Source organism: Mizuhopecten yessoensis, unplaced genomic scaffold (genome assembly GCF_002113885.1).
Source record: "Mizuhopecten yessoensis strain PY_sf001 unplaced genomic scaffold, ASM211388v2 scaffold3229, whole genome shotgun sequence".
Classification (NCBI taxonomy): domain Eukaryota; kingdom Metazoa; phylum Mollusca; class Bivalvia; order Pectinida; family Pectinidae; genus Mizuhopecten; species Mizuhopecten yessoensis.
The window spans coordinates 1,136,198-1,160,422 of NW_018404940.1; the positions used below are offsets into that span (position 1 = coordinate 1,136,198).

The window sequence follows — 24,225 nt, forward strand, 5'->3', positions numbered from 1 at the left end:
TCCGTGTGTACAGAGACGTAAGCGATACCCTTTGCCCTGGATAGCCAAGAACTGGGAGGACGGCATTTCCTTCAAATCTCTTGACTTCACACTTATTTCTGTATTCGTTTTAATTATACCAAAGTAGAAAAACTTGATTGAAACAAAAAAACATTCCGTTTTTTCCAAAGCGGCCAAAAATAAATCTTAATTGTGTGTTGAATCAGAGACGTATATAATAACGGTTGAATGATACCAGGAAATGACAAAATAAATAAATAAAAAAAAACCAAGATATAACATCACTTTAGATTCAAGAAAATAAATCTGTGTGTATGAGATACCGTGGTGTAGATAGATCTATGTGTATATATGATATGATCGACTACTAGGTCGGAGCTAACACTGACTGGCCTAAAATGACGCTATCACGACCGCAGCTATATATACGTGCGTGTTGCTGTTTCCTGTCTAGTGGTCCGCTATCCCATGACGTTCGAGCTGGTAACAATAGGCCCTCATTCAATTCTCTGCTCAAACAATTATAGTAAATTGTCGAGTGCAGTAAAAATCATCGAAGCGAGGCAAAAACTCCGAGTCAGTGTCTTCATCGTGTGTACTCGGACTGTTCAGGTAAAGCGGCATACCGATATACCGGCCGAGCTGGACTACTCGGCGTGGCAATGACAGTACCATGTAAACACTGACCGAGTCAGTCTCAAATTGTCGGTAAAATCTAACTAAATCTTCTACTAAAGTCAGCGTTAATACACAGTGGTGCAGTTCACCTTTCGCCTCGCATGAGGTGTATTCCGTTTCATACTATGACCCGACAGACGGTAGTTTATAGCCGACTGCCTTCCTCAACTTCCTGAAACCCCCGTATCGATGAATGGATTAGCCCGAAAATTGGAAAGCGTGCCGTTGTATGCTAGCTGTAGCCATAGGCAGAGTGGCCGACTCTCGGTGGTAGGACGGCCATACCGAACTGTGTGTACTAGACTTTAGCAAATCGAGTGACGCTGTCAGCTGATCAGCAAATACTAAAGTCGAGGAACAGAGACAATGGTGCAGATATAGTGTGTGGGGTAGTGACAGTCGAGTTGGAGGCACTGTCAAGGTGGAGTCCGGGCCAGGTTTGACAGGGGCGCTGTTTATATGTGGAGCAGTACTATGTGTTACTGGTTTTACCCTAAGTAGTGATCGGCCGGTGGATTCTATATACATATATCTCAACGGGACCAGCATCGTCTCATAAAAACCTCACAGTGCAGGCGGTGGATAGCATGGGGGATTTGTCATCCCCTAAAAGGCGGGAAGTTTTTGATCGTCTGCGAAGGAGATACGAATTTTATCGCCGCCATCAAAACGGGTCATTGAGGAGATTCGAAAACACAATAAACGGTTTGTACGAACAACAACGCCAAGACACTGTTTTACTACACCAAAGATGGCTGGAGAGCAGGGCTAAGAAAGTATCCAAGCAGTCCAAGGCGAGCAAAGAGTCCAGCGCCGGACACGGGACTGACCCCCGTAACCTCGTAGTAACGGTAAGCAACCCATTCATAAAAATCATTTTACTGGACCGCGGGACCCCTGAACGTACCCCTGCGATCAGTTGGCCTGGATATTTTCCCACACTCAGTCTAACGCGATGTGTTACTGGCTACCCGTCATTGTACAAGCCTTGTCGTATAGAAATCGACACTATTTCTCCAGTGACCATTCAGAAAGGTGTTTTGACCTTCCTTAATTAACTGACCATTGAGTCAAGGTGTGTACCCGCTGACCTCTACATAGTACGTATATACTATTCTTTATAATCCATGTATATCACAGGAACACTGACCTACATGTACATATTGGCAATCCGTTCGTCATATATATAAATAAGTTAAAATCACACTGTCATAAATTCGACCTTTGTTTACTTTCGGATACGTAGGCGCTACCCTAAGAGGTTCTTGTTATTGTAAGGAAAAAACTGCGTGGGAAGCTGTGTATAGTTTATCATAAACCCCGAGTATACACACGCTTATATATAGGAAGTGATTCGTAACATACCGTCACACCGTGTGGGTACACAAGTGTGTGTGTGTGCCGGTACACATGGAAACTAAAAACTCTATAAGGGGAAAGTTTAATCTTCCGTTGCTAATTTTTTTCTTGAAATGGACTTTCGGAACTTCGAGAAAATTGTAGGAAATTCTCATTTTAAAATGTTAACGGTTAGGATTTCCTCGTTCTAGCTTGTGTTCTCGGTAAAGAGAACATCCGAATTATTCTGTTTTTATACCTATTTGAAGTATGTAGGAGTATAACACTTAGGTGAATGGGGATATATGAAGCTAATAGGATTGACAGTTTCGATAACGAAGCCGTACCGAGATATTGTCCGGTGGACGAATGTACTATTCAGAATGGAACTTAGCGACACTACATATGCTTCAAACGGTAAAAACAATGCTTTTTTAATGAATGCCTGGAAATGTATATCTCAAATGGTCGATAAATATATGTAATATCTACTAAGTAATGAAGACGAGGACAGGTACAATAAAAATCAAAAGTTATCTTTTACCCCTTGATAATGTCACACAGTGATAAATGACGTTTTCTTATGTAAAAAAGAACACAAATACTGTTAACAAAACGTAAAATTGTTGACATGAAGTTGTGTGTTTAATTTCAAACTTTCCCTTTATACTGTAGGGGATCAGAATATCAAGATGAGGAGTGTATAGTTTCTCTTTAAATGAATTGAATTTAAAGTGTACCTATAACATTGAATTTGTCTAGTAACTTTTCCGACACTGTAATAGAAGACCTAAGAGCTCGGTATTTTACAGCACTGGTATCTATTTAGATCCTCGACCAATCTGTAAAAACGGCCGAACCGACAGTTATCTTGACCGCGTTCTTTGTAAGCCAGTCTGGAAATCGGATACTACAAGTTTGAGGCGAACTATCCCCTCAACAGGAGGACAGGTGGCCGTGTGTAACTTAAGAGTAGGAATCCTGAGCTACTTTCGGATTCCGTATGGTATCCCGATTCCCGACTTCGGTAATTTTTAGAAATTGTTGTATTGATGTTAACTACTAAACCTTTCCATGTATCCTATACCTTTCCATGTATCCTATACCTTTCCATGTATCCTATACCTTTCCATGTATCCGCTCGAAAACCTTTCCGGGACATGATCCTAAAGTAAGTTGACACCGGCGCGTTCCGAAGTTAATTATAATTTAGTAATTTTCTAATCGACACTCGAACACTTTGTATAACACGTGGGACTAACGACTATATTATATCTTATCTTAACTTTCCACACCGTTTAGTTTACTCTCGTACGGCGTATACTCGTTTAGTTTACAAATCAAAAAGTCCAGTTATACTTTGTGTACGAAGAAAAAACTCGCACGCATAACGGTATGTTACATATGTGTACGTATAAATTAGCGTGACTTCCTGAACTGTGCGACCCCGGTACAGTTATAATGTGTGGTTACACATGACAAGGAAGGGCCAGTTGATAGCCTGGTCTCCCAGTTGTAGTATACCTCGGGCCATACCTATATTAAACACGGTCAGCGACTTGTTATTGTAAAATATCGTTCTAAACTTTAGGTAATCCTCGGTGGTCACTTCGTATATGGACATAACGGTATATAACGCGAGCGATGGCCCAGGTCAGAGGTTTGCACGGTTACACTATCAAGGTAATTGATTGTAGAATATTTCAGTATGATGTGGGTAAGTAGGTCTCGCTGAACTGTCCTATATAACCTTCTACACGTATTTGTAAAATATTTCGAATATAGACTCCCCTCGTACTATGTTGTCAGTAATAGCCACTCCTCTGTACTTGATTGGATCGCCTTAGGTTGTTAAGTACATCATAAGTATATATGTTCGGCAAAAGATGACGTGCGGATATTAATACTGCACGTGATCCGTCTTTTATAATTTTATCCTTTGAATATTTGGAAGAGTTATAACGTAATGTTAATTAGGACAGAAATTGTATATAAATTCAATTTCATTGCATTTTGCATCCAAAAGATAACTTGATGTGGATGGAACTGCAGACAGACACAACATAAACAAACGTATTGGCAATACCGAATGAATATATTGCGATACGTATCCCGATATATTGTCATAGGGAAGATGTGCTCAATTTTATATTAAGTTGTTGTCGGAATGTTATTAAACTTAATAATGTATAGTATGGATCACAAAGATTTCAGATTTTTGTCTAACCGACCATCGTTACAACATTTGAACTAATTCCCACCACTATAAAAGACTGTTTTATGCTTATTGGCATATCTGTTGGAATTTGTAGTAGTTTGCTACACCAAGCAGAATGAGATACATAAAAATAAGAATTTAAAAAAGTATTGCGACACAGCAATATTTCATCACTGTATAGTGGTACGATACGATATAACTGTGTATTGCGATATACTTGTTTTCCGATATATTGTGACAACCCTAATGTATATGTACATGTACTTCAGCACGTTACACAAAGGTTTTACATGAAGAATGATAATCTTAAATTCGCCTGTGCCCTGTTAATGAAGGTTTACTATTTACAAAATATGGTTACATGCAGTATATTCCGTACTTGACATGTAGAAGATATATTAATTTTACAACAAATCGGCCATATGGTTAACGGCCGATCGGGGAAGGGAATTGAACCCGGATCGTCTAGGTGAAAGACGAGTACACTATCCACTACTGTGAAGCTAGACTATTTATTACTATTTGCAGGCTATTTTGTTCGGTCCCTGTTAAATAAGTTAGTGTTACATAACATACTGCCAGGATATTTCTTTTCATTTCCTGTTAAACAAGTTTTACTGTAAGGTTACATGTAGATGATTATGTAATTTCATGGCAAATGAACAGGTGCGTGTAAATACATCAGAGACCCTTCCGAATCCTCTACTTATACGACCAGCAAGTCTACGCTCAGTTAAATGACAGTTAACGAATAGAAAAGCTATCGATTGATTATCGGCTACAAATATCCAAAATTCGTTGATTTACGTAAATTTTCCCCCAAAGTATACTTTTCATGCGTCTTGTTTAATTTCTAATTCTAATTTTAAATACATATTCTAAACGTTCATCAATATCATTATGTGGCCATATAATTTGATACAAACGTTTTATTTCCACGTGGGGGTAGTTACAATTCGAAAGTCGTATTTACTAGCACTTGTTCATTATCTACTGCGGGTCCGATTACTAGTATTGAAACAAATGTGCCAAATAGGTTAAAAACAAGGATTTGACCCATATATTAATCAACTAGTTAGAAGCATACATAATTTTGTGAGTCTCCTGATGATCGGCTGGTTGTAGAAATCTCTGACACTAATATACTCCTGACGACTCGCGTGTCTTCACTCCCATACTTTTCTCGCTACGAGCAGATAAGAGTTGACTTTAATTTAGACTTAATCTCAGTTATTTAACCAACACATTTTACGCAAGTATTATTCTAGACTTAAGATTCATATATTAAGTCTATAAAAAATAATAATTGAGATACTTTTTTTTTGAATTTGTGATAAACGATTGGTCCTTTTCAGTCTGTTGTGTTGTCACTATTATCAATTACAGACTTGTGTGGAGGTAAACAAAAGTGGTTATATGAACCTTTGAAAGCGATATTAACCCAGCACCCGATATGTAATTATAGCAGTGTTCATACGGAAGATGTCCATGTTAATGGTGGGATGACCAGAGGATTAGAGCATCTGTACAGCGCCCGTTCTCATTCTCATAAATATGGCATTGTATAGAGAAATGAACGTCGTGTACTTACAATAATACATTATATAATCTGTTAATACATAGGCACAGTCGTGCATAAATATATATGTATAGGTAGAATAGGTATAATGTCAGTTTTGCATATTAATATTCTGAATTATTATATATTTAAATTAATGCTGCCCGTTTGTGAGAAAAGTTGTGGTTCGTTTTCGTTAAGGCCTAACAAAAGAAATATTTCTTGTTTCCGGTAACCCTACCTACCCTAGTTTTTGTGCCTATACCCTAAACTTATTATAAGACAATCTTCAAAGAAACACCGTTAAAGTCAATATCACTCTCCTATATAAACCGTATACAATCATTTCTTAAAAGAAAGTTTGTTACCTACCTACCTACCCTTAATTTTTAATAGCTAAAAAATGGTAATTACATCTTCCAAGAATGTAATGAAACTCCTTTTCATAAAAATGACATTCTGCATCCGTTTTTGTAAAATCCTCCACAGAAAATGTATGTTCGTATCACCTACATGATGTACATAGTATTACCTATAGCGTTTATGTATTTCCTTTTGTCTGTATAGACATCAGCCTTAACATATTGTATCGCTGATCTGTCCTAATCGGACGAAATGGCAATATGGCCCCAGTAAATACTTACTTTGTTTGGCTATCTGCACCGGCTGGCTAATAATAGATTTTAAACAGGCGTTTCATGACTTCGTATTTCATGTGAATATTTTTTTTACCGTTCGGTTGCGGAACAATATATGTGTGATTCCCTCTATTTCACCTTGTTGTATTGACCATTCGCTCTCTTGTTTATTTGACCTTGCTATTTTGTTTATTTGACCTTGCTATGCTGATGGACAGTTATTGATTTTACCGTCAATACTCAAACTAGAACAGTGATAATAAGAAAAGGTGTTGGCAAAATGATTCGCGTGTGCTATCTTGCTCGCAGTGTCGTAAACCATTGTGACATCGCGCTATTACAGATGTGCTTACTGTAACAGACAGCTGTACCTTTGTAGAGGTATCCAGGTTTATTGTCCACGATGAAGAGACCATGAATACTAAATTTGAAAGTACAATGAAGACATTGGCAGATTGTGATAAAAAACGAATTGTCGAAAACTTTTAATAACTATAAAATGCAAGGAAATATTGAAGTTACATGTACTGTCAATTAATAGATCTGCAACCCCCCGTTTTCTATTTGAAGTCATGTGGTCTTTGATCAACAAAACATTTCGTTACTTCGACTCCTTTAATTCTTTCTCTGTATCGCCATTTGAATTGTTGCTGTCGGCGATCATTGCCGGGCTGTTGACTAACTACCGTCCCGTACCGTACCGCGGTCATTGCCGCCTCATCACGTGTGTCGGGCGGTGGCCGAGAGGTGATGGAACCTAACTCATTTGTCTGGAATGTCCAAGTTCACGCACTTCCTGTCCTTTGTAAAGAAATAATTATTTACACGAGATTTGATACCTTTGTAACGTACAATTTACTGTTGACACAGATAGATAGTGAAAGATGATCGCAAGGGTTAAATGATGAGTAACAATATTTTGTCGCCTACAACTTAATCATAGTTATTTAATTGTATGTACATTTGGAATATTTTTTCGTGAATCATGTATTCAGCCTAATTGTTGAAAATATTATATTTCAATAAATTTGCCTAGAAAGGCTCCTTATGACCGTTATAAAACAGTTTAAATACACCAGCACAGCACCCCGCCGAGTGATCAGAAACCCAGTGTACTTTAAGACAGATAGCCTAGTTGTCTGCGCTGGCTGTCTTTGTTAAAACCCATTCCTTTCCAAATCTTTCAAATATAATCTGTAGCACATCAGGTGGTTTTTGCACCAAGACCACAAGGGGTGAAAAACTGAATACATGATAACTAGCAGTATGGTTATATACCAGGCTGATGTACATGTAGGGAGGGGGAGTCATTCCCGGAAGTAGCACGTGCTAAGTGAAGCGTATCGCGACCTTCGATAGAAAAGACGCAATATAGACAGATAACATAGTTTTGTTAGATAGATGTAGGAGGTTGTGTAATGTTTCCCTCGCACCGTGTGATCCTGTCTCCCAGATTTGGATACATGTAGTGCATGTGTCACACACCTACACACATGTTCACGTGTTTGTGATCCTGTCTCCCAGATTTGGATACATGTAGTGCATGTATTACACACCTATACACACATGTACACGTGTTTGTGATCCTGTCTCCCAGATTTGGATACATGTCGTGCATGTGTCACACACCTGCACACATGTACACGTGTTTGTGATCCTGTCGTCCCAGCCCACTGTCACACGACCGAACGACTCACATTCCATTGATTTTTGTAATAAAACTAAAACGCATTTCAGTTTGTTGGATAACCGATTAAAAGCAGTCAAGTAGAAATTACGTACAACACGAGATTCACTGGTCGAGTTAACATATCAAACACACTGCATCCATCGTGTTGTTACACGGTAACAGGTGTACAAATCTATAGGAAATGTATGCTTTCCTTTACTTACTGGTTTGTTTTTCTGTCTAATTATTGGTTAGTGTTAAGTTTGTTTTTAAAATCTTCGTGTCTGGCTTTAGGATTTCTAGAATTTAAAAAAAACACGAAACAAAAACACCTGGACATTGTTTATTAATAATTAGTATTCATACGTAAATGTTGCCTATTTATAGAAAAGAGATGTAACGTAACTTTAAATGTAGCTTAACTACTTCCGTTAGCCTTTTGCCATAAAGCAATTATAGTTGTCAATGTTTATTATTTTTCAAACGCAACAATCACCCACTATCCCAGTTATATAAACCCATCAGCAGTATATCTTTTTGGTTTAGCTACATTTTTACAACCTAACATGAACGATACGTCATATATCTTGCACGTACCGTCATATATCTTACACGTACTGTCATATCTTACACGTACCATCATATATCTTACACGTACCATCATATATCTTGCACGTACCGTCATACAACTTACACGTTACATCATATATCTTACACGTAGCATCATATATCTGACATGTACCGTCATACAACTTACACGTTCCGTCATACATATTACCCGTAGCATCATATATCTGACATGTACCGTCATACAACTTACATGTACCGTCATACAACTTACACGTTCCGTTATACATATTACACCTACCTTCATACAACTTACACGTACCGTCATACATATTACACGTACCATCATATATCTGACATGTACCGTCATACAACTTACACGTACCGTCATACATATTACACGTACATGTAGCATCATATATCTGACATGTACCGTAATACAACCTACATTTACCGTCATACAACTTACACGTACCGTCATACATATTACACGCAGCATCATATATCTGACAGGTACCGTCATACAACTTACATGTACCGTCATACAACTTACACGTACCGCTGTATACCTTGTACCTTCCTCCAAACGTCTAATACGTACCGTTGTATATAACATCGTGCACGTTGCGTTGTATACATTAAACTTACCATCATATAACTTATGACACTTGCCACATACTTATGTGTTTGGGTTTTAACGTCCCCACAAGGTCATCTGCAGACGGGTTTACTATATACACTCTAATCAATAGGATTTCGTCCGTTTGATAAGTTACAGGTGCATAATTGATGACGGTTGTTGACGAGTTAACCTGTTTATGCTGCAACGAACCGAAAATATGAACGTGATGTATATTTTAAAGACGTTCTTTCATGTCAATTTTGAATTTTCTTTTCTTCTCGAATAGGCCATACTTCAAAGAATCTGATATAAATGCTCCAAATTAGTTCTACACTTCGCAAGTTAGTAGAGAGAAATATTCAGATGTGCATGGCATTTTCTGAAAATATTAGTCATACGTTAAAGGGGCTGGTCGGGGAAAAAAATGTCATATTTGCTAAAATGGCATACACATGTTTAGAATATATTCTTATGAAACATACCGATTCAAATTTTGCTGAAATTCACTCCCTAAGAGTAAACATTATTATTATATTGAAGAAATCCTAAATCGTCACCTGACAGTCTAACACTCTCAATTGACCCAGATCAGTGATGTAATTTTACCGCATGCGCGTCATCAACAAGCCAAATGTAAACATTGCGGCGAAAGAAAAAGATGCCATGACAGGCACGAGGTATCAATACCGTTATATATAACAACAACAACATATAGGTAGGAATACTACACTTGTATCATACATGACCTTTGAAAAACAAATATTTACGTATAGTATTGCTGTTTTGTCCGCTAGTTGAGTCCGACATGGCTGATAGACGGCGTGCTATTGTTGTTATTTTCACTGCCTCACTTTCGAAACAACCACGTGACATATATAAATAGATCTGCGCTAAATTTACGCGGGGCTTCCCCAAGATTTCAGTGGTCAAAACTGGACATTGCAAGCAGAACTCGACCATCATATTGCCGTGGGATAACTTTTGGAAGGCCAGAGAACGCATTTAGACCCATTTATTTTGTATTTTTTCCCCCGAACAGCCCCTTTAATATCTTGCAAGTACTGTATAGATATATACTACTTTTTATTTCACGAAGTTGTTACTCATGATGTTATGTCGGTCAACGACACACCTAATTAGGGCCAAGGATATTCGGGAGTCCGTACAAAATTGGTTATACAGTATACAGGGTCTATGTTACGTGTCTATATTTACATGTGCACTGCAAGTATGGCTATGAACGCCAATTTGATCAGCGTCTTTTCGAAGCTTCACCTCCCGCCTCGATAAACGTAAGACAACCGTTAGAAGCAAACAGCGACGTTAGCTATAGGCTGTTCCTGTTATCTCGTTTGCACTGACGATACAGGCACTTAAATATCGAAAAGATAAGGGAGTATCAATACTTTGATCAATAATTAATAACTTAATTCTATAATGAAAATTCATGCATTTTACAGCCTTTTCAATATTCATGCCGTTACATATTTACACTAAATATTGCTTTTCTACTAGGCCTCGTCTTATACTAGGCCTCGTCTAGGCCAGGTGTTAGAAAACTAGAAGACTTGGTACCCTGTTCTGGTAGCTTCGTATTCCCTAAGACGGAACCAGGAAAGAATTGATCGGTAGGAATGTTCTACACAACAATTGATCGGCCACATAGGAAAGGCCATATATGAAGTTAATACCTGCCCACGGAACCGTCCGTTTACCTGGACCAGATATGTACCTGGATATCATGTACCGTACGTACCAACCGATATATCATGTGACAGCCTTGATACCAGTCTTACAACACAACACTACCACTACATCGTGTTTGTATATATATCTACCATTTAGAACCCCTTTGATCCCTATCTTACCACACACAACCGCTACATCCTGTATGTATAATATTTGCCATGTGGAACCCCTCGGGTACATTGATCTGCTTCGCCTTCACTATAGGGTGATGTCGATATCGTCCAAACGCTTGTAGTAATTTAATCGCTTTGTCTTTTCTTTCACACACAGAAGTATTGATATTGTTGTCACCACAGGTTCATATAAACGTTTGACGTTTGTAGCTTATGCAGTATTGATGATCAACATTAAATGACCCCATTCCACACACTCTTCCTCCCTTCTCTCCCCCTTCGCCACTTCCAATTGACCTAATGGTATAAAACCCACCATTAAAATTGATCAATAGGAATCTTTCTGTATTCGTCAGGCGTTGTGATCAAGGCATTTCCCAGATGACTTCATGTGCTGTAATTGACCCAGATAAAAGTTACATATACAGTGTCTCACTCAGTGGAACATGTAAATGTCTGCACAAATTGTCGCACATGCAATGCGCCTATAACCTTAATAAATAAAGTCAATACGGACCAGGAAACGACACTACCAGTCAGTCCGTCTGCTATCACATAATCGGTATAATGTGATGTAGTATCACTTTGACCCACATATATATTAATGTGGAACTGGTAATGTAGTTGTATAGATAGGAGTTCGGTTTTACTTATTATAGACCACAAATATCCGAGACTCGCATCGCGAACTCTTCGTGCTACACTAGGGCACGTTTTACGTCGATCACATCTAAAAATCTAGGTCAGATATATGTATCTAAGTAATATTCCGGAAGTTTCGTCACTTTACCCCTGTAGCACCCACCCTTAAAAATCAACATCTTTACCCCAGCAGACTTTCCCAAATACAAGATCTTGAATCCCCCATGGTGACATCACATAACAGACAACGCAAACTGTCTTTATATTCGAAACCCTGATATGTCAGACTCGTCATAAACCGTATTAACATACATGCATTGTTAATCAAAATTAAAATTCATTGGTAAATAATTCTCCCGTTAAAACGATCCTTACATAGACCACATAAGTACATGTGATCCAGCGACAGCGAATTTGAATTCTCATGAATTATTTGACACGACATTTTGTAATGAGACCTTTCGAGACCTCTATTCGGATGAGAGTTCCTCGCATTGGTCTCTAAAATAGGACGTCTTTAAAATTCCCAGTGGATAACAACTCTTCCATAGCCGATGTCTGATAAAATAGTAAAACGTACCGGTAACTGATAACTTGATCAAATGCTGCAGCTTACTCCATGTAGACACCGAATATTGGCCTGTGTTTTTTTAGGTTTATTTCGTAATGATATTTTTATCAAATAGTAAGAGCTTACCTGTAACTGATATCTTGATCAATAGTAAGAGCTTACCTGTAACTGATATCTTGATCAATAGTAAGAGCTTACCTGTAACTGATATCTTGATCAATAGTAAGAGCTTACCTGTAACTGATATCTTGATCAATAGTAAGAGCTTACCTGTAACTGATATCTTGATCAATAGTAAGAGCTTACCTGTAACTGATATCTTGATCAATAGTAAGAGCTTACCTGTAACTGATATCTTGATCAATAGTAAGAGCTTACCTGTAACTGATATCTTGATCAATAGTAAGAGCTTACCTGTAACTGATATCTTGATCAATAGTAAGAGCTTACCTGTAACTGATATCTTGATAAAAAATAAGAGCTTACCTGAAAGTGACATCTTGGTCAATAGTAAGAGCTTACCTGTAACTGACATCTTGGTCAAAAGTAATAGCTTACGATGTTTCTTGTATTTCATGTACCACTCTCCGTTTTACTCGATTTCTCTTGTATTACCACTCTCCGTTTTACTCGATGTTTCTTGTATTACCCCTCTCCGTTTTACTCGATGTTTCTTGTATAACCACTCTCTTGTATTTCATGTACCACTCTCCGTTTTACTCGATTTCTCTTGTATTACCACTCTCCGTTTTACTCGATGTTTCTTGTATAACCACTCTCTTGTATTTCATGTACCACTCTCCGTTTTACTCGATTTCTCTTGTATTACCCCTCTCCGTTTTACTCGATGTTTCTTGTATAACCACACTCCGATTTACTCGATGTCTCTTTTTTTACCTCTCTCCGTTTAACTCGATGTTTCTTGTATACCCACTTTCCGTTTTACTCGATGTTGCTTGTATTACCACTCTCCGTTTTACTCGATGTTTCTTGTATTACCCCTCTCCGTTTTACTCGATTTTTCTTGTATTACCACTCTCCGTTTTACTAGATGTTCCTTGTATTACCACTCTCTGTTTTACTCGATGTCTCTTTTTTTACCACTCTCCGTTTAACTCGATGTTTCTTGTATCACCACTCTCCGTTTTACTCGATGTCTCTTGTTTTACCACTCTCCGTTTAACTCGATGTTTCTTGTATACACACTTTCCGTTTTACTCGATGTTTCTTGTATCACCACTCTCCGTTTTACTCGATGTCTCTTGTTTTACCCCTCTCCGTTTAACTCGATGTTTCTTGTATTCCCACTTTCCGTTTTACTCGATGTTTCTTGTATAACCACTCTCCGATTTACTCGATGTCTCTTTTTTTACCACTCTCCGTTTAACTCGATGTTTCTTGTATACACACTTTCCGTTTTACTCGATGTTTCTTGTATAACCACTCTCCGTTTTACTCGATGTCTCTTTTTTTACCACTCTCCGTTTAACTCGATGTTTCTTGTATTCCCACTTTCCGTTTTACTCGATGTTTCTTGTATAACCACTCTCCGATTTACTCGATGTCTCTTTTTTTACCTCTCTCCGTTTAACTCGATGTTTCTTGTATACACACTTTCCGTTTTACTCGATGTTTCTTGTATAACCACACTCCGTTTTACTCGATGTCTCTTGATTTACCACTCTCCGTTTTACTCGATGTTTCTTGTATAACCACACTCCGATTTACTCGATGTCTCTTTTTTTACCTCTCTCCGTTTAACTCGATGTTTCTTGTATACCCACTTGCCGTTTTTCTCGATGTTTCTTGTAGTCCCAATCTCCGTTTTACTCGATGTTTCTTGTATAACCACTCTCCGATTTACTCGATGTCTCTTTTTTTACCTCTCTCCGTTTAACTCGATGTTTCTTGTATACCCACTTGCCGTTTTTCTCGATGTTTCTTGTAGTCCCAATCTCCGTTTTACTCGATGTTTCTTGTATAACCACTCTCCGTTTTACTCGATGTTTCTTGTTTTACCACTCTCCGTTTAACTCGATGTTTCTTGTTTTACCACTCTCCGTTTAACTCGATGTTTCTTGTATACCCACTTTCCGTTTTACTCGATGTTGCTTGTATTACCACTCTCCGTTTTACTCGATGTCTCTTGTTTTACCCCTCTCCGTTTAACTCGATGTTTCTTGTATTCCCACTTTCCGTTTTACTCGATGTTTCTTGTATAACCACTCTCCGTTTTACTCGATGTCTCTTGATTTACCACTCTCCGTTTTACTCGATGTTTCTTGTTTTACCACTCTCCGTTTTACTCGATGTTTCTTGTATTACCACTCTTTATTGACCTCTGTTTTGTCGTATTACCACTCTTTATTAACCGCTGTTTTGTCGTATTGCTACTTCATGGAACTAGACTTTTTGTTACATTGTCACTCTCCAATTAATACAATCTTTTTGTTTTACTGCCAATCTACTTGATCTTGATGTGTCTGTTTACAGCCAATATCCGTTTATTAGATTGTTTGTTGCATTGCCACCATATTTTTATCGATAACACACACATAGCGTTTCTTTACCCGTGTCCCACTGTCTCGTCCGGTCCCGATTCATGTTACATAACAAAATCGTTTTCATTTTTCGAAGGATTTTGATAAAACTTTTCTAAGATCAAGGCCAGGGTCAGTATTGCTATTTATAGAAAATCGCCAGTGTCATCACTATAGCGACTTCTTTTTATGAATGGATTTGCTTTACAAAAATTGGGAGAGGAGAATACTATGGACGAGTTCGTATGTTAGGATGCCAAGGTCAAAGTCACCATTACTTTTCATAGAAAACTGTCAAACAAGGAAACCAATTATGCATGACAGCGGGACATTTTATGTGTCCCAGACATTTACTAGTCGAGGAAGGATTGGATATTGAGATACTTTGGTTGTGTGTTCCTAAGCCGACATACATACGAACGTCTCGGTTACCAACACGATGCCATATTGAGCTGCTGATGTGAACTAACGTTACTCCATCAGACTAGCAGGGAATTGATTTCAAAATGAGCTGAAAGGCTTGTATCGCCACTGCATGGCCAAGGAAGTTGTCGTAAGTCTGGTCTCGGATTCTGGGCGAAGGAGGAGGTCGTAGGCGAGTAAATTATATGACCAATATTCCTTAAGATCACCGAATGCTCAGCAAGCTATACTATCGGTGCATACAAGTTGAGTACACGTTATCTAACGTACAAACCATATCGACGCGAAAGTCAGATGAACTTTTGTATTTGTGATAAAATATTGTCTCTACATTATCTTGATTTTCATGGCAATTTATAAAGCTATCATGTCTTGTAGTATTAAATTCCTGATTGACGCCGATTTTACGTACATATTTCTGTAAATGACGCCGTTATTACCTACATATTTCTGTAAATGACGCCGTTTTTACGTACATATTTCTGTAAATGACGCCGATTTTACGTACATATTTCTGTAAATGACGCCGGTATTACCCTCATATTTCCGGTACCGATTCGATATTACGAAGACATTTCTATGAATGATGTCGACATTACGTACACAGTTAAATTGTAGTAAGATACCTCATTTCTAAGTGTTGTAAACTAATGTTTCTTCGTGAATGCTTTAAATTGTTTATTTTAAATTTTGAAGTGTTGAGCAGTGTTTAATGTCGTGCGATATTTAGAATCCTTCGCAGTGCACGAGTACGCACGGCATGCCGTTGTTGAATAAACATGTCTGTGTATATTCGGACCATCTGCGGGAGTCTCGCCACTGAGCAGCTGTGGGCAGTGAGGGTGTTGACGGAGAGCCTCGGCCCGGGTCCTGTCTCTCGTACACATTAATACCAATCTGGATAAAATCTGTAAAGTCATATACAGACGTGTAAAGGAAAGATAACACCAATATACAAGTGTTTACTGGAATGAACATCATTAAATTTCGGATGTGTTTCGATGTTATTTTCGTGCTGATTGCGAGTTCGAATATCTACCATATAGTTATATAAAGATACATTAAGCAAAGATACCAACGGGTATTGGTCGTGAGTTTATTCTCATAAATAAATAAATAAATAAGTTGATAAACACTATACAGCACGTGTTGTATACACTTGGATGAAATATGAACTTTGTAATGACTTCCATTTTTCACAGATATAGCTTAGATATACACAAGTGATCATACACACATACATGCTCACACATTTACACGTATACACAGACAGAGAATACACGTATACAGACATCAAACACGTACACCATACACACCATACACACCTACATGCTCACACATTTACACATATACACAGACAGAGAATACACGTATACAGACATCAAACACGTACACCATACACACCTATATGAAAATACACCTACATGGGTGTTCATACACATTCGCACGCAAGTGTATTTACATTCATATGTCTGTACATACAGCTATACACGCGTGTCATACTGGCACATACCTATATTGATTTAACTATTTAAGTGATGTATCTAATGAGGCAGTGCTAAAAACAAAAACTGTTGATACATATGATGTCATATATACCATACATGTCATTTCTGTAAAGCCCATGTATAACCATTTCTAAATAAGTTTATGAAATTTGTATGCAATGTTATAAACCAAATAATCAACAGTCGCCAGTTTTATACCACGACACTCGAGGGTTGGCGATCTGTGTAGTTTTACAAATGACGGGTTAAGCCGCATAGGAATTTACTTCTGTTTGATAATTAATGTGAAAAACCACAAAGCTTCATTTTCAGCAATATCCTCAAGTTTCATTTCATAATACCTCAGTCCTTTTGGTAGTGCTCTATTTTAATCAATTCGTTAAAGTAACCATTTGTTAATTTTTAACGTTCATCATGGCACTACGTCTCGGACGGATGTCCATAGTGAAGAATTTTAGCCAATCAAAGTGACGGGAGTTGTTTATCCAACGGTTAATTATCACTAATGTTACATTGGCGCGAGAGTTATAAAATGGGACATTGTATATGGAAGAAAATTTAACTAAATACTTATTGTTTTACCATGTGTCGACCACTTCCTGATGTTAGGAAATTTACTGATTTTTTTCCTTTTGTCCTTGCAGCAACGTCTGAAGAAGAAGATCGACAGCAGCCAGACTGAGAACCCTCCTCAGGATACGAGCGCGTTCGACTTTGACGACAACGACACCACTACAACAAAAAAGACCGTAAACGCCGGATCTCAGGGCCTCGACGTCTCCGTACATATCGTCCAGCAGATCAGTGGCAACCCACACCCAGACCAAAAAATCCAGACAAATGTGAACGTAAGCACCACAGTCAAAACACATTACTCTTCCAGTGCTCCTCCCGAGCAGGGGAGTGCGCAGGCGTCAACGAACGTCGAGACTAGCACGAGCTTTGAGTGTAAACAGGAACCAGGAGTCGACGATATTCAATGTGGTGGCTCCAATCAGTCGGATTCGAGTCATAATTCGTCGGATATTCTTAACCAAGCTGAGTTAGATGACATTCTGAACACAATCGATAACGGTGATAGTGAGATCAGTGACGAGTTGATTGAGGAACTAAAAAAGTTCGATCAAATTTATTCCAAAGTTTTACAAGAAGACAGTAATGATAGCCAGGACAAGATGTATAACATGACTAGCACTTCTCCGGTGCTACAAAAGGGCCCGGGACCATATCCTGACGCGACCCCTACCGGGTATGACACTAATCAAAACTTGAACCCAGTCAGAACTCCCCCAATGCCACAAAACTTTCGGTCACCTTTGAGTGAAACTGGGCCGGCCGCCGAGACTCTTAAACAAATGGCGGCCCAACACCAAAGTCTGCAGCAAGATGTGTACGGCATGAAGACTATTGATGACACTTTTCCTCAAACAAATACCAATTACCGTCAAAATGGCTACCCACCGAATATTAATCACCAACAGCATTTTTTATCGCAGCAGACCGGGTATCTAGGTCAGCAGCACAGTATGAACAATATGCGCGGACCGGTACCGTACGGTCCGGGAAAGACCGATTTGAGTTTGACGTATGGCGGAACGAAACCCCTTTCACATTACTCAACACCACAGGGTTCATCGCAACCAGCAACACCTTCATCATTACAACAGCTACAGAACCAAGTACAGGCACACTTCGACCAGGGTTCTCAGATGGAGATCACTCAAACGCAACAAATGCAGGTGTCTGACGGACCACATCGCATGCAAATGTCACAGACACAACAACTTCAGATGCGGCAGCCGCACCAGATCGCCATGTCGCAACATCAGTCTTTTTCTATGCCTGGTGGAAACATGACGCCAAACCAATCACAGTACATGAATGAACAAATGAACATGGAAATGGTTGAAAAAATGAGAAAACAGCAACAGCAGCAACAGCAACAGCAGCAACAACAACACCCAACACAGTCTCAACACCCCAATCAACAACAGCAACAACAGCCGCATCCTCCACAACCATCTCGTCCTCAACAGCAACAGCAGCATGCTCAGCAACAACAACGCTCACAGCAGCAACAGCAACAACAACATACGCCACAACCGACAATGATGAACAGACAACAAGCTGCCCAAATGCAGCAGTATATGGGTCGGCCCCCGCCGGAATACAAGATGCAGCAGTCGAGTCAGGGCGCACCCGAGGGCTATACGCCAAACGGTGTGGGCTCAAACCCACTACAGACAATGCAAAATATGGTGAACCAAACGAATACCCTGCAAACGGCAGGGTATGGACAGATCAAATCAGAGAATATGCAAGCTGCAGGGTATGGACAAATCAAAAGTGAAAACGGTTCGGTTCAAATGCATAATGGAATGATGCAAAGTGCACAAATATCAACATTACAGAGAATGAACTCTGCCGGTTCGGCGGTGGGAATGCCAGGCCCCGTTAGTGCGAGTCCGGTGCCGGGTGCTTCTGCGCCCTACACCGGTCAGCCGTCTGTACAGCGTCAACAGTCATACCCGGGAACGCAGATCAGTGCTCAGGAGACGCGACAACAGCGACCAGGGGGTACGACATATACCAGTGCAATAATGCGTAACCAAAGACCGCCAAACGTGAACGTAGGTCCTGATGGCCTCAACATATCTCAGCCTCGCTCCCAGCACGAATGGCCTCGCCAAATGGTACCCGGCTCCCAGGGACCTCGGTTCGCGGGCCCGCCACACCAGGGCGGACCAGGTGCAATGAGTCGACCTCAGATGTCTGCCGCAGGTATGATGCAATACGGCTCCTATTCAAACCAGTGCGGTACAATGAACTCAGTTGCCAGCATGCAAATGCAGAGACAAACGCGACCGATGCAAATGAGTGCGATGCAGTCTCAACAGGCCGCAATGATGCAAGGTAACACTCAGCAAATGATGATGCAACAACAGAATATGCAAATTTCTCAACGGATGAACATTCGAGGGCCTATGCCCGGCGCTTCCGGTACAATGGCGCCATCTATGGACGCTAATGCTGCTGGTTATAACGCCACGGCTGGCGGCACGCACGCGCATCAGGACGATTTTATAAATTTATTAGATAGTGCACAGACCGGTAACTCTGACTTTATCGACGGAATAACGGTACAGAGTTCGGATGGCAATAATGACGCCAATTGGCTCGACGAAATTCTCGGCGCAAAGTGAACGTTTATTGGAGTTTGTGCTGCTAGAAGAATATCATTTACGTAATTTGAGATATGTTAAATCAGGGCCACGTGTGATGTTTTGTTGTCATCGAATACACGTTGTTTCCCCTGGCGTTCGCGGGAAGCTTGCACGTCGAGGGTTACAATATGGTGTGAGTTTTATGCTAAATGTGTATTCGATTGATTACATGCGACAGCTAACTACCTCGACGGGAGAAGTTTGGACATTTATGTGGAACAAGTCATTTTAAGGTCATAGTGTATTTTTTAGTGTGACTTGGGTGTTGCAACAGCGCACCAAAGTAAATTGGACGAAGCATGTTCCATATCCTCACTTGATATGTGTGCTACGTTGTGCTGAATACTAAATTGTATGTCGAGATCTCGCAAAAATATTTTTAATAACAATTGTACATCGTATGTTTAATGTCTTGTTCATCCCCGATCACCTTCACGATGTACAGTGTTTTTATAAGATTATTGCCTAATGTCTCGTTTGTAGGCCTGTAGCCTCCTTTGTACATACAGTGTTAGGACGGATGAAGACGTTTGTTCTATTATAGTATTCATTTCCAAACACGTGGCTCTACAGCTCCGAACTCTGAGTCATGGCAGTGATTATGTTAATGTAGTTTTTCATGACATGGTATTTTCAGGTACATTTAACTCTTTATACCAGTATCAATTTCCTTCTGTGTCGTTAAACCTCCTGATTTACTCTCGCTCAACCTTTTCTATCTTTCTACGTACTTTCCTTCTAGCATTTCCTAAAATTCACAACAATTTTATGGCTCATTTAGCAGTTTATCTTTCTTCCCTCTTCAATATATGTGTTTTCCTACAAATCTCAAAAATCATGACTGTTATCATAGTCTTGCTCTTTAATACTAATTTAGATTACTCTCTCTTCCCTGTCACTTTGCAAGCTCAAATTCAGGCGTGTATGTGCATTTGTGTTTGTGTGAGTGTGATTTATCTAATTAATTATATATGAAAAAATAATCACGCAATGTGTTTCCAAAAATGTGTGACAGTTGGTATTAGAAACATTGTTTGGGTAAAGTGATTTTATTGACAATCTTTGGGTACGTATTTGTTGACTGTGATGGAAGTTGACCATACGTACGGACCAGGAGACGTGGGCTGTGGCCGCCGGGAAACAGGCTATCCTTATTTATGTATCGTGGGGCTGTGACGGTGATCGTACCACTACGATCGTCAAACCTTCACGCCTGGCTGGGCACGTCGGGGGTCTTCCGTGACAACAGTGAATTATTACTCAGCTTCGAGGTGTGCTTCGATGTAGGGACATACACACAAACAACAGAGCCTCTCGCCCGTCTAAAGTCAAGTGATTTCCTACTGCAGGCGTGGTGACGTTTCATCTCCAGACAACTTAAAAATGTAGCTCTTTAATTTTTTATGTTTCAGTGGTATTCTCGTGTTTCGTTTGATTATATATATTTTATACAGTCAACGAGTACAGAAGCGTGTCTGTGTAAAAGGTTAAACGTCTTTCCTGTAACGTCCATGCGTGTTATTCTGTAAATACACGTGTGTGTAATCATGACAATCGAACAATAATAACGGAATGATCACATCGATTTATACCGGAAGGGGTTTATGATTTAACCGGAAGTAGCTCTGCAGTCAACGGGAGAAGTTGTACAATGAAATGCGTTGGCAGTAGAACACACAAACAGGGTTAGACGAGTGATTTTGTTCGGTATTATATTCTCTCTTGGGCTTGTATGGGATGGGTGGCTATAGTTACACTTAATTGACATTGCAAAGTACTAAATTCTCCACTTGCAGTACTAAATCGTTCTAACAAGGTATTACTAATCTAACTGGAGGACATTCATTGGTACAATTTGTGTTACCTTTTGTTCTATTGACTTCAAAATCGAATTAGTGAGCGTGATTTCTGTTCGATTGATATTGATGAGCATAGCAATAGCGTCAGGAGAAATACTTCCACACCTTCCACTGTTAAAACGACCCCAATCAAAGCCCGGCTGTAATCCGTTGATTCCATGGGTAACTGTTAATCAAAGGCTGTTATTTGTCACCTATTTTCGTAAGTTTGTATATTTTTATGTGAATATTTTTCATTATTCAAATAAAAAAGTGATACCTTGCATTTTATAAACCCTTCCCAATTAAGTTGTGTCCTCTCGTGTCGTTAACTTCCTTCCATTGTGATGCCGAGTTCCGCTCTGTAATGGTATGTGAAAGTGTGGGTGTAATGACGGAAGTAATCATTGATACTAGTTGTGTTGGAGTCGAATGACGTCATTATCGATCTTTGCATTTCTATACAAATTTTAGTGAACATGCACAGTTGTTTTAAAAGTTCCATATATGTTCGGCAAAATATTATTTCAAACAAATATTATGTTTTATTTTATAAATGTGATTTAAAATCAACTTGAAAAGAATCTCATTAACAGTAAAAACTAGTTTCCGAGCATTAGGGAAAGTTAAGGAATTTAGCTGTCCTACTATGACCACTCCATGACGACAAGTGTCTACAAAACCATCACGTAAAACCCGCTTTCGGGGCTCACAGTATTACCTATATTTTAATATATACCTACCTATTTTATTTTGATTTTATGTATTCAACTATTTTTTTCTCCATTTCACACAAATCATGTTATACTGTATATATACTTTGTGTGAGCTGTTTGACAAGACAGTTTGCTGTGTATATTTCCTAATGAAATATTATTTCAAACAATGGGGTATTCTTTGACAACATCGGCAACTTATTACTGACCTTAACTAGTTGAAGGTCGCTAACCTTGAAATATATGCAATCGACTATACAGTACTGTTCTCAGGTAGACACCGGTTTACCTGTCGGGCACCTGTTTCATCTATTACACTCTGTATTGATTTCGTATTTACAGATATTTTTTTTGAGTGTTTATTTTACGCGATTTTAGTAAAAATGCAATCTTGAAAAGATATCTAAATTGTTACGAGATAGAGATATAGAAAGTTATCTTACTTTAACAATAAACAAACCCTATCTTGTTGTCAAAGAATTAAACTTTCTTTATCATATCACGAAAATTCTCAAATGTGTGACCTGTTTAAAACAAAATGATTTCTTGTGTTGATTTTGATTTTAACTGTATTTAATTTGTTCATCATTCAGTTTTTAAACAAGCTTGACGTCATTTCCCCCTATTACTGTGTCCATTGTTAAAATGCAATTCATGTTAAACCGTGGGACCAAATAGTATCACGAATCGGAACAAGACATTGTTTTCCTCTCTATCTACCAAAACCTATATGTTACAAGTAATGAAAGAAATGTCCTCATTTCCCACTGTCTCGTCCTCAGTTTAAAAATAACAAATAGTGTTGTACAATTTGACTTTATTTACATCGTCGAAGTGTATAGTAGGGACGATGTAGCTGTTTACAAGCAGGGGTAGCTAAGTGATAACCACAGCAACTGAACGCTGGTAAAATATCTCTGTTTATGTCGCCATCTCCTACAAACGTCAATTTTCTTTCCTCCGTCAAGTCAGGACGATATAATATGTAAACCTTCATTTCATTATACATATTTGTCTCTTTTTACACTAAATGTTAGCGTTTCTTTTGAGAAGATTACATTTGTATAATGGAAGTCCAATCCGAAGTTAAGGTAAAATTATTAATAAGTATTTTCCTGTACTTTGTAGTTTTAAGCGACAGTTTTCCCCAGTAAATTTGGTATTTTACTTTTTTAAACAGAAATTGTCCGAATGACAGAGGGGCCACAATGAAGTTTTTGTTTGTCGTAAACATTTTTTTTAAGGGGATGGCGACACTTATCCCGAGAACAATGGGAGCTAACTCAGAGGAGGGGAGTTAACTCTCTATCAGTCGTATGGTATTCGACAAGGAGACCGACTCTCTCCGAACAATTTCTATCTTCAGTAGATTCATTGTTAGCGGCACGTCATCATTAAGACATATGTAGATATACGATGAATATTGTTATACTTGCTACCATTTTCACAGAATTGAACTACTTAATTTAAAGTTTTGTTATGATTTCATTTTATATTTTTGCCACAATTAACTGAACAAGACGAATTTTCTGTTGTTAACTATTGTATTATAATACTGATGTTGCTATTAAAATTTGATGAAAAAGTTTCTATTAAAAATGAATTTGAAGTTA

General features: G+C 38.8%; 1 protein-coding gene across 3 annotated transcripts; it reads left to right on the forward strand.

Moving 5' to 3' along the window:
• The first annotated feature begins 467 nt into the window (after positions 1 to 467).
• On the forward strand, positions 468 to 24,225 carry LOC110447147 (putative uncharacterized protein DDB_G0271606). Of its 3 annotated transcripts, none has more exons than XM_021492625.1 (2): positions 468 to 1,529; positions 17,479 to 24,225. In XM_021492625.1, exons 1-2 carry the CDS (start codon positions 1,266 to 1,268, stop codon positions 20,035 to 20,037), a joined length of 2,823 nt encoding a protein of 940 aa, XP_021348300.1. In that variant the 5' UTR covers positions 468 to 1,265; the 3' UTR covers positions 20,038 to 24,225. The 3 variants fall into 3 exon arrangements, with proteins under 3 accessions (XP_021348300.1, XP_021348301.1, XP_021348302.1); XM_021492626.1 differs by lacking the exon at positions 468 to 1,529 and adding an exon at positions 2,228 to 2,433; XM_021492627.1 differs by lacking the exon at positions 468 to 1,529 and adding an exon at positions 3,614 to 3,699.

What these genes read in the sequence shown, in the direction of transcription:
- LOC110447147 (XM_021492625.1), top strand. Translation starts at nt 1,266, where the DNA reads ATGGGGGATTTGTCATCCCCTAAAAGGCGGGAAGTTTTTGATCGTCTG. An exon ending in CCCGTAACCTCGTAGTAACG is followed by an intron (nt 1,530 to 17,478) that starts GTAAGCAACCCA and finishes TTGTCCTTGCAG; the next exon opens with CAACGTCTGAAGAAGAAGAT.